Source organism: Eurypyga helias, unplaced genomic scaffold, assembly GCF_000690775.1.
Source record: "Eurypyga helias isolate BGI_N326 unplaced genomic scaffold, ASM69077v1 scaffold11255, whole genome shotgun sequence".
Classification (NCBI taxonomy): Eukaryota; Metazoa; Chordata; class Aves; order Eurypygiformes; family Eurypygidae; genus Eurypyga; species Eurypyga helias.
The window spans coordinates 62016-72861 of NW_010253417.1; the positions used below are offsets into that span (position 1 = coordinate 62016).

A 10846-nucleotide genomic window follows, 5' to 3' on the forward strand; every position below is an offset into this window, starting at 1 on the left:
GCTTTCCTTTTTTCTCTTGCTTTCTTCAATTTTTTTTTGCTCCATCCCAAAATAATGACTGAGTTCAATAACAAAGAAATGTCAGCAAGTGACAGAAGATGACAGTTCCATATGAAGTAACTAAAAGTATTAAGTAAGTGGCCTTCAGCTGGGTTCATGTGGCTCTCAAAGCGGCCAAGGTCTGCCAGCTACCAGGGGACTTGAAGCAGTAGATGGCAGGGCAGGGGGAAGAGGCAAAGCTGTGCTTGGACTCCGCACCAGGGACTGCCTCCTTCCCTCCCTGCGTCTGCAGCCGCTGCGTGGCAAGGAGAACTGTGCCAGACCAGGCAGCCCTTGCCTTGCCCTGGGAAGGGAGCGCTCCCCAGGCAGGCCACCGAGCCGAGAGGTGGCAGCTCCGGGCTTCATCCCTGTCAGGCAGCCGGCAGCTTCCTTTGGCCTCTGATTTCGTTCTGCACCCACTGCCCGAGCGACGGTGCTGGTTAAAAATGCTGCTGGTGATGACAGTGGCACACGGTGAGCTGGTTGCCTGAGGTATGCATCATAAATTGCTTTTGCCTACTTCCTTGGAGAATCTAGGAAATTCTTATTTTTTTAATTATTAAAAGAATGTTATTTAAGTGGTAAAGTATTGATAGGTTGAAAAATAAGAAAGATGCCAGATTTACGTACCACCTAAATTCTGTTCCCCTGCGCTCTGTAATAGAGCTTTAATTACTCAGTCACCAGCTATTATTTCGATAGGATTCCTGTCTCATTCAGTACAAAAGAGGGCAGAATTAAGGTTGCCTGGGCAACTGTAAAGCTGGAGTTTTCTAACATTTGAATACTTGACTTTACAACATGAATAACATTTTTCTTAGTTTTATGTAACTTTAGAATTCATTATCCACGTCACATACAAAATTGCATGACCATCAACAGCAGGTTTCGGTGTAAGGAGAAGGTATATAGGGTCTCTTGCTTTTCTGAGTGTGCGCAAGCCGAACGCAGAGGCCATGTTTGTGTATATCCACTGTGTCAGCCTGGACAAATGCAGGCTTACCAACAAGTCTGACTGAACTTTAGCTAAATGGAACATTTAAGACTTTTCATGGAAAACAATAGTCCTTGCTTTTAAAAACAAGATGAGGTTAGGAAAAAAACTTGCTAATCAGCTTCTGTGTTCTCATTTCCAGGACCTATTAAGATGCAGAGTGTTGACATCAGGGATTTTTGAAACAAGATTTCAAGTAGACAAAGTAAATTTCCAGTAAGTCTATTAGTAATAATTTATGAATATCATACTGATTTTTAACAGCTTAGTTTCAGATGTCTGCGCTCACATATGCTTGGTATAATAGGTTTAGGGTGGAAGTTGTTTGGGTTTTTTTTTAATTTGGTTTGGTTTTTTAGCTCTCTTTCTCCTAGTAAAGTTGCCTCATACATTGTGAAAAGAGCTGATACTAGTCGTGTATTAGTGAAGCTCTTTTGAGGGGTTGTCTGTGGCTACTGTAAGTTTTTACTAACTGGTTCATTGGCATAGCACTGAAAACTCATAAAATACTTTTGGGGATAAGATCTCATGGAAGTCAGTGTGAATCCTGTCACGAGTCAGGCTTTTTACAGTGGCATGGGGAAAAGTGAATGTCTCTCTTCTTTCTGAGGGCTGCAAGCTTGATGTTTGTCAAAGTTTTACGCTGTGTCTCTGTAAAACACCCACCGCCGTGCTGCCGCTGCTTCCTGGTTCTTGCCCAGAAAGGTGGCAGCAGTGACGGGCAGTGACAGAAACGACTGCCCTCATATCCTCCTCCTTACAGGGATGCGCTCTCCCCACCACCCTTCAAAACATGCCCAAACGTGTTCTTGCTTATAATACAGTAGATCCTACCTTACATGCCACCTGTGCTTCTGTGGGCTGGGAAGGTCGACGTTTGCCCTGGAAAAGAGTGTCTTTCTCATGTCGTGGGATCAGCAGCCTTCGCCTGGCAGAGTGGGGCAGGTGGAGCTGTGCAGCTCTCGACACGCAGCGCGGCACCAGCACACCTCTCTCCCTTTGGGCGGTATTTTGCTGCTGCTGGCCTTGGGGCTGTTACATTTTTAAACTGAACCCTCGTGCTGCATGCTTCGTGTGACTTTCCTAGTGCACATAAGTGATATAACATCCTATGGCTTTTTAACAGCATGTTTGATGTAGGTGGCCAGAGAGATGAAAGAAGAAAATGGATCCAGTGCTTTAATGGTAAGTAAAAACATCCCACGTTTTTATTTTGCACTTAGTCTCTGAGATTTGAGCAGCGTAGCATTCATATCCACACACAGTGTGTCACTAATACAGGAGTCCAGTGTTACGGATATTTTCTTCAGATATTTTTGGCAGTTTGGGGAGTAATGGAGGTGTTACCCCGAGGACTATGTGCCAGGATAACGGAGATGTTCTTCTCTCTCTCCTTTCTTTCTTTGGTGTGCTCTTGCCAGATGTCACGGCTATCATCTTCGTTGTGGCTTGCAGCAGCTACAACATGGTAATAAGGGAAGACAATAACACAAACAGACTACGGGAATCCCTGGACCTTTTCAAAAGTATCTGGAATAATAGGTAATACATGCCTTATTCCCCACCCGCCCTCCCCAGTTTAGCTGCAGTTCAGCTCCTCGCAAAACAGGACTCCCCTGCAGGGACAGTGCACGCGTCGTTTTGCCGCTGCTGCCAAAAGGATGCAGGGCACAGGGACAGCCTGGGAAGGGCAAGCTCCCTGTGCCGGCTGCCAGGATAGAAGCAGGGCAGACCCCTTCCTGGTGTCACTGTGCTGCTTGGCCAAGACTGAGAGCACCTTCCAAGTCACGTTTCACCTCCTCCTCAACCGCAGCAGCAGCAGCTGCCGTGATTGCATTCGGTTCAGGAGCTGGCGCTCCACTCAATACCCGCGTGGGCAGCCGCTCTCCTAAGACTCGTCTCTGAGAGCACACAGTTCCTCTTCCTTGTGGGATGGTATTTCAGATCCAATCTGACTGCCATTAAATTGCTGTTCCGCCACGGTGCCTGTGAATTATAGATACGTAACCAAATAGCAGTCTCCTGCCAGGGAATAAGTAAAAACAACCACAAAAGAAGGTGGTGAAGTTTTCAGCATATACCTACTAGGGTGCTCTGCACTGAGAAGTGATGGAAGGTAGAGTGAGGAAAAATGTTATCGTGACAGTGATGGCTGGGTGTTAGTCGGAGAAGAAAAGAGATTTCTTTTCTTCTGATTCATCAGGTGTCATGCAGGTCACCCTAAAAGACAGGATACGTGTGTGGATGTACAATAGCTAAGGCAGAACAGTCCAAGGGAGGGCAGCTTTCCAGCCTTTTGCCTCAGCAAAACCGAAGTAGACAGTCATGTCTGGTTTTGGACTGCAGTGCTTTTAGGAAATGTCATTATTTTCCCGACTCCGTATCAACAGGATAATTTAGAAAACAGTATTTGAAGACTGCTGCCTTCAGCAATGTCTTCTGCAGTTTTTATAAATGTATTTACAGCTCCTGTAAGTACCCCCACTGGCACAGGTGCAAACCCAACCGAAACAATAATTCAGGTCATCTGTTTTCTCTGTTGAAGCGTGTTCCACGCTGCTTCACTCTGTCCACGCAGGGATAGCCAGTAAATTTTCTATTGAAGTGATATCTTTTCCTTGATGGACGTGTCAGAGATAACACAAATATTTGGTTTGGTTTTGGCAGGTGGTTACGGACCATTTCTATCATTTTGTTCTTGAATAAACAGGACATGCTGGCTGAAAAAGTCTTGGCAGGGAAGTCAAAAATCGAAGATTACTTTCCCGAATACGCGCATTATACTGTACCTGAGGATGGTAAGGTTTTTCACCATGCGGGGATTGGACCTGCTGGCGTAGCCCAGCCTCTGGTTCCTCTCTCTGTCTGTCTGTCTCTCACACGCACCAACTCACAAGCACACACCATTCTTTAACGCGCACTGTCAGTCAGGTAAGGAGTGTGCCGGCAGCACGCGGCTCAGAGGTGCCCCAGCAGGGTCTGAAGGGGTTCTGTCTGCTGGGGATGGTCCAGAGCATTTTGGAGCAACCCACAGGAAAGCAGAGCTGCCGAGCACGTCTCCACGCTCCTGCCGGGTCCTGTCATGGTGCTGAACTTCGTTAGGGATTTGTTGGGCAACTTCTGCAGCCGTTCCGCATCCCCCAACACTGTTAAGCTTCTGCCTTTGCAAACACTGTTGGGAAGCCCAGCAGACCAGCAAGGGAACTTTAGTGGAGGAAAACCACACCAAGAAGTACAGAGGGAGCTGTGACAATGGAGCGATTAGCATGGGTTCACTTTCTTTTAATTGCAAGAAGGACGGTGATCCCTGCATCGCAGTAGCATTGCGTAACTAAACTCTGGTACTTTGCCAGTGTTGTACCAGGCAGAGGCCTTCCCAAATGTCTCAGGTCTAGCAAAAATGGTAGCACTTGCACTTTCTGACCACTAGCACCTGCCTTACCAAGTGATGCCCCTGGCGTAGTGCTTGCAGCCAGCTGCTGGAAAAGGCTTTCGTTCCCCACTAACTGTCAGCAACAGCCTGGGCTACAGAAGTGAAGATGGTAATAAGCTGTTTTCGGCTTTCATTCAGGTCTGGAATATCAGGAGTGTGATGCTGAGTTTCAGGTGGAGAGGATAAGAAAATCTGTCCTAAAATATGAGTTAACCTGGCACCAGCTTTACAATGCTAAGGGTTTTCAGAAGAAGAAACCACCTGTCACCATCACCCAAATTTCCCTCTCTGAAACATACATCGCATATAATACTGAATCTGGTTAAATTTTCAACACTTTTTTATATTAAGCCAGTTGTCAGAATTGAGTGGCTTTTGGTGTTTCTCTGCAGGATTTCACAGCGGATATCCAGAGTGATCCAAAATACTCACACATGAAGCAGCTCTCTATTTTTAACCTGTAGCTGTTCCTTTATTCTTTAATTTCAGCTGACATTATTTGAGGAGAGCAGCACTTAACTCTGAGATGCTGCTGATCGTGCTGCTGCTCTGCGTTTACCCCTAGCGCCGTAGATAAGAGCAAAAAATAGGTTTCCATATTCTGATGAATTCTGCTCTTTATTATGTTTATAAGCATCGGATTTGGTATCTCAGAGGAGGAAAAATCACCCTGAAGGGAAACAAATAGGTTATCTCTTCACTATGTTGTTTTCGACGCTTAGGGCAACGTACTTGTTGCGTGGCCTAGGTAGAGGTGACTTCGTCTGCCAGCAAACTGTTAGTGCTGACCAACCAGTCTCCCTCTCAGCAAGAATTTAATCTAAGGCCCCTTGGTGGGCAGTATATCTACGTACTCTGCTGACTTGGGGCCTGGAAATAAAACCTATATATATTAAAAGATCTTTTGATGCCATCATTTTGTCCAAGTGTAATCTCAGGCTGACCATTTTTAAACCCAAATTCCTGCCTGCAGAAGCTTGATACAAGAGATGTCGTTCTGCTGCAGAAACTGAACAGCTCAGCTGCTTCTTCTCGTTACATTTTCTGCTAGAAGTTAAACCCTGACTCCCACTTGTTTTGTATCTATGGGACCAAACTTGTGGATGTGAGTAAGCCTCTTCATGGTATGACCAATGACATTGTTGCAAAGATTTCAGCTATTTTCAGGTTCCTAAAATATGTTAAATGCATAGTCAGATTTTACAGTACCCTTCCATTTTAGAACTACCTATCAGGAATCTCCTCTGGATATTTAACATTTCAATTTCTGTATTGAAGGACTACTTTCTCCTTATTACATCTTTTCTTATGAAAAGGAGATGATTGCTTTTCATGTTTCTGATGTCATGTATTTTCAATTGAACAGCAACACCAGATGCAGGAGAAGACCCCAAAGTCACAAGAGCCAAGTTCTTCATCCGGGATGAGTTTTTAGTGAGTAATTTTGATCTTATGTGTGATTCCATCGTAGGAAATACTGGCAGATGGCATAGTTTATTTAGGGAAAACTGATGGGTTTTTGCAGTGATAAGGAGCAGAGAACGTCTGGCAATCCCCTAATTCTTTTCAGCTGCCCATCTTGCAGAACCTTCCCCAGCGCTTGCACATTTTTATGCCCATTTTCTATAAAGTCTCCTGCCCTGCGAAGTGTCGCACAGCAAGTAAGTGCTAGTGCTGAAAACAACTGTGCGCCTGCCTGCTTGGTGCCGTGCTTGGTCTGGGTGCTGGCAGCCCTCCCTCTGCGCAGGGGGGCAATGCCAAACGCTATTCACACTGCCCATTAGTCAGTCACCTTCCACTAGACCAGGTTGCTCAGAGCCTCATCCAGCCTGGCCTTGAACACTTCCAGGGATGGGGCATCCACAGCTTCTCTGGGCATTAGGATTTACAGCTGTTGATGCAGCAAGAAAGAAAGAAGTGGTTAATTCTGTTCACGCTTTGGGGTTTTTTCCATTCATCTCCTTAACCTTCTGGATTCTGAGGGAAAATGTCAGATTGCACTGTGTTAACATAAGAGTTACCCCAAAAAAAACCCACTTCAAGCCATCTCTTGTAATGCTGAAATGCTGTGAAGCAGGTGATGGTGTCCAGTTGGAAAGAGGGTCCAAGAGAACCGAATTATGTGGAAACTATGGTGAAACTCCCCACCCTTATCTATTTTCAATATTTAAAAATAAACACCCCAAGGGCAGGGTCCTTACCTGCCGTGGCTCACCGGCATTACGGAAAGAGGCCACATTTCTATAGGAGGCCTCTGTATGAGCTGTAGGACAGAGGGAAGGGGGCGTAGGCGTTGCAGCCACATAAAGAGCCCCGGTGCGGCTGCAGAGACCGTCTGCAGCCCTGGGCTTGGGGGCAGGAGGAGCCTTTGGGCCAGGGTCAGCATCTGCCAGCCGCTGAGCATTCCTTGGGGCTCGGGCGTAGGGCCGAAACGGGGCTGAAACAGCTTTGCCCCCTTTTCCCTTAGCCAGCTTCACGGAAGAAAAGGTGTATATATCTTACCTACAGCCCCCCTGGGTGTGCTTTATCCCTTTCTTTCCAAGTCTCTTGTGACCTTTTCCCTATCCTGCTCTGTTAAATTTTCAGACATGATTTTGAGAAATCTGTTTTTATTAATTTTTAAGCGTTACTGCGATTTTTAGCGTGGTAGAGGGTCTGCATAAGGCGTGGATATGTGTGAAGGTCACTGCCGTGGCTCAGCACCCCTTAAAATGCTCTGCCAGGTTCAGAGCACGTAATACATAGCAGCCTGCCAGTATCTGAAGGGGCTACAAGGAAGCTGGGGGGGACTTTTTACAAGGGCCTGTAGTGACAGGACAAGGGGTAACGGGTTTAAATTGAAAGTGGGGAGATTTAGATTAGATATCAGGAAGAAGTTCTTCCCGGAGAGGGTGGTGAGGCACTGGAACAGGTTGCCCAGAGAAGCTGTGGATGCCCCATCCCTGGAAGTGTTCAAGGCCAGGCTGGATGAGGCTTTGAGCAACCTGGTCTAGTGGAAGGTGTCCCTGCCCATGGCAGGGGGGTTGGAACTGGATGGTCTTTAAGGTCCCTTCCAACACAAACCGTTCTGTGATTCTGTGAATTCAAAGAATTTTGGAAGGAGATTAAACACAAACACATTTCCAACAACAACACGGTAGAATATGAGTATTAGGAAGGCAAAATACGTTGGCTCCTGAGTTCAGAACTGGTGCGGGGGCCTGTGGCCTCTGGGGTCGGCGGCAGCAGGCCGGGCTGCTTGGCACCATTGGGTTTAATAGGGGGAGCGGTGGGTGAGGGCTGGCGGGACGTATCCCGTAGGAAATCCTCCTTCCTTCGGCTCAGGCACTCCCTTTCTGCTCCCAAGCTCTTCACGGAGGCAGCGAGCTTGTGCGCTCCTTGTGTAGGCTACTCCCAGCCCCATCTTGGTGTTTTGTGCACAGGGCTCCCCAGCTGCTGGTGTTTCGCTTCAGTACATCCCCAGTGTACAGGTAACCCCTGCTAAAACAGTGGCACGGCCTCCCCGGCTCGTGCTGGTTTTTAGAATGCTGAAAACACCTCACTGGGAGGTGAAGGAGCTGCTGTTCAGACACAGAGACCAGGCTCCCTCGAGTCATGCGTTTGGCTCCTCACTGAAACCCGTTGTCCTGACCCCCGCAGAATAGGGACGCTGGTATTAAATACTCCTGGTTGTGGTACAGGAAAGTGAAAGTTCCTCCCCAGGGGATACCATTTTTTTCCCCTTCTGAACTGGTGCTAAGTAACACGCCACTATTCAAAATGAGTTTTGAGTAGAGGTGAAAATATTGCATCTGTCTTAAAATGAGAGAGCAACAGGGCTGTCAGGGGACCCAAAAAAACTCTAACATTTTGAAAAGACATCCCTTGACACTTTGTCTGTGTACCCAGGTGTCAGCAGAACATTGTGGGCAGCCTACTACCGTAGACATTAGTGGAATGGAATGCACAATAAACACCATCATGGAATCACAGTATGATCTGGGTTGGAAGGGACCTTAAAGATCATCTAGTTCCAACCCCCCTGCCATGGGCAGGGACAGTAATCTAGTACACGATAAACACAAGCAAACACTTAGTGGAAGAACCCTTATTTTACTGAAACACAGGGAAAAGATGGAATGCCGGGTCAGTAGGGTGGCGTGCTCCCTACTGCCCGCATCGGGGTGGCCAGGAAAGCACGTGTACGTTGTCCCTGCAGCGGGCCAGGGCTGAATGCCTCCGAGGCGAAGAAGGAAAGGGGGCAGCAGTAGTGGGAAGGCAGGCTGGGCCCTCCTTTTGGGAGACAGTGTGTTATTTTAAGTCCCATTGAAAACAGAAGTATGTTTAGCCTCTCCCTGCTGCATCCGCATGGCGGCGTTACACCACTGCCACACAGGACAGAGCTGCAGACAAACAACGTAAAGCAGCTACTGTATCAAAAGCAGGAACACTGCTGCATTTTTTTACTGGTTTAAAATTAGTAAGTCCATGCACACCACTGTCCTTTCAGCCCTTGGGTTCCCAAGGGTCTGGTTTCCCCCAGACCTTCCAAGACGGTGAAGATCTCCCCAAACCCTTCTGGGAGATTTGCCAGGTAGACAGGCACAATCTGCGTTTTCACTGAGTTCCAGCATCTGGCCACCACTGCCATAATGTGTAAAAACTCCTCTTTTTTTCTCATTTCATTATTGGCTAGTGTACTTCATGCTTCAGGTGAGGTCTGAGCAACTTACCCGTCAGTTGAATACATCACTTAATGGATTAAATTCATATTTTTCATGAGGGAAAGCCTTGAACAAGGTATGGAGCGTAGCTTAGTAAGAAGAGAATAATTTTTCATGTATATATGGAACACGCCTTGTTCAATTAGTGTTGAATATCTCATCTGCAGCCATCTGCAGCTTCTTGTTGATCTATTTATGGAAATTATAGCTTCTAAAAGTCTGTAGTTCTGCATATCGGTACCTGCAGGTGTGTTAAAGGTCGATCCTATAGGTGAAGTAAGTCACTATATTAAAAATACATAGTGTAGCCAGAGAGAGAGGGTCTCTGTTGTCATTCAGCCACATCCTTTGTAATCCAATTTGGAAAATCCTTATAAAAAAATCTTACCCGAGAACTGCCCTTCTGCTTTCATGAGGTTCCATATATTCTTCAAGATGCTGATCTAGAACGGATTTTATATTTGTCAGTCCTAGAGTAATACAGAACAGAAATAAGATTGTTTTTAAACACTTTTTTTAAGATCCCAAGGAACTTTAACCCGACACCCACGGGTGAAGTGGTGCGGGAGCTTAGGTTAGCAACCTAAAAAGCTGTGCGGTAGCCTTGCAGGAGTTCAGTTCTGGGTGGGTCGATGTCTACTGGGTTTGCACAGACTTTATGGTTCGATGGGACCCCGGCCGCGCTCGTGATAGCCCCATGGTGGCTCGGGCTGGGTGACGCTGCCCAGCCCTTCAGCCGGCGTCATGGGTGGTGCACGGCGTCAGGGCAACTTCGGGGACCTCCAGCTCCAAGAGCAGAAGGGTGCCGGTCGCTGCTGCTGCCACCCTCACAGGGTGGGGGGTTTCAGTCTCGCGTTGCTGATTTAAAATGGGTTCAGAAATTTGCCACGTGATGGCACCATAAAAAAGAAGGGGGGAGGGAAAGAAAAAAATCCTAGGACAGCCGGGTGTCCAGAACCGCTTGGCAATGCACAAGCGCTACTGCCCTGTGCACGTGATGGCAACATCCACATGGTAATACGCTGACCCCATAACCTGAGCTGAGTTTCCAGTCTGCGATCCGAGTTGGACCAGACCACCCGATGATTTATTTAATCATGTCTAGCCCAAGTCTCCCGGGTTTCTTGGCGCCCCCTAAGTCTGTAGGTCCCCGGGGAGGCAACGCTTCTCGCAGCACAGCGCCTGACCCCTTTTCCCCCCCCCCCCCCCCTCTGGACGGCGAGCGGCGATGGCAGGCACTACTGCTACCCCCACTTCACGTGTGCAGTGGACACGGAAAACATCCGCAGGGTGTTCAACGACTGTCGAGACATCATTCAAAGGATGCACCTCCGCCAGTACGAACTCTTGTGAGGGGGATCACTGTGGAACCTGTGGTTTTAAATTCTTTGCTCCTTACTCTTTCTCTTGATACTGCCCCACACAGGGTGGAAGAATATACTATAGAAATGTCAGTCTCTTCACTTGGTTTACTTTTAATTATTTAACCTTAAAGCTGGTTTGAAGCAAGTCTGGGTTGGTTTTCCTTCATGCTTTTTTGGGACTATTTTTGTGCTTTGTTTTGACATGCCACTTCTTCGTCATTCCACTAAGCCCTTCGGCTACCTCTGTTCCCTTAGGTTTTGGGGTTTTCCTTTTTTTAACCGAACGTGACCCGCTACATTTTTTTCCGGCGGG

At 47.3% G+C, this 10846-nt stretch overlaps 1 protein-coding gene across 1 annotated transcript in view; it reads left to right on the plus strand.

The window, feature by feature from the left end:
• Positions 1-10628, plus strand: part of LOC104510427 (guanine nucleotide-binding protein G(olf) subunit alpha-like) — a gene marked incomplete at its 5' end in the record, with an annotated part of 60733 nt that extends 50105 nt beyond the window's left edge. The window contains 6 exons of the mRNA XM_010152671.1: positions 1176-1249; positions 2160-2218; positions 2455-2575; positions 3701-3831; positions 5833-5900; positions 10349-10628. Of these exons, the coding sequence (XP_010150973.1) occupies positions 1176-1249; positions 2160-2218; positions 2455-2575; positions 3701-3831; positions 5833-5900; positions 10349-10522 (627 nt within the window). The remainder of the gene's footprint in view (positions 1-1175; positions 1250-2159; positions 2219-2454; positions 2576-3700; positions 3832-5832; positions 5901-10348) is intronic.
• Between the last annotated feature and the right edge of the window lie 218 nt (positions 10629-10846).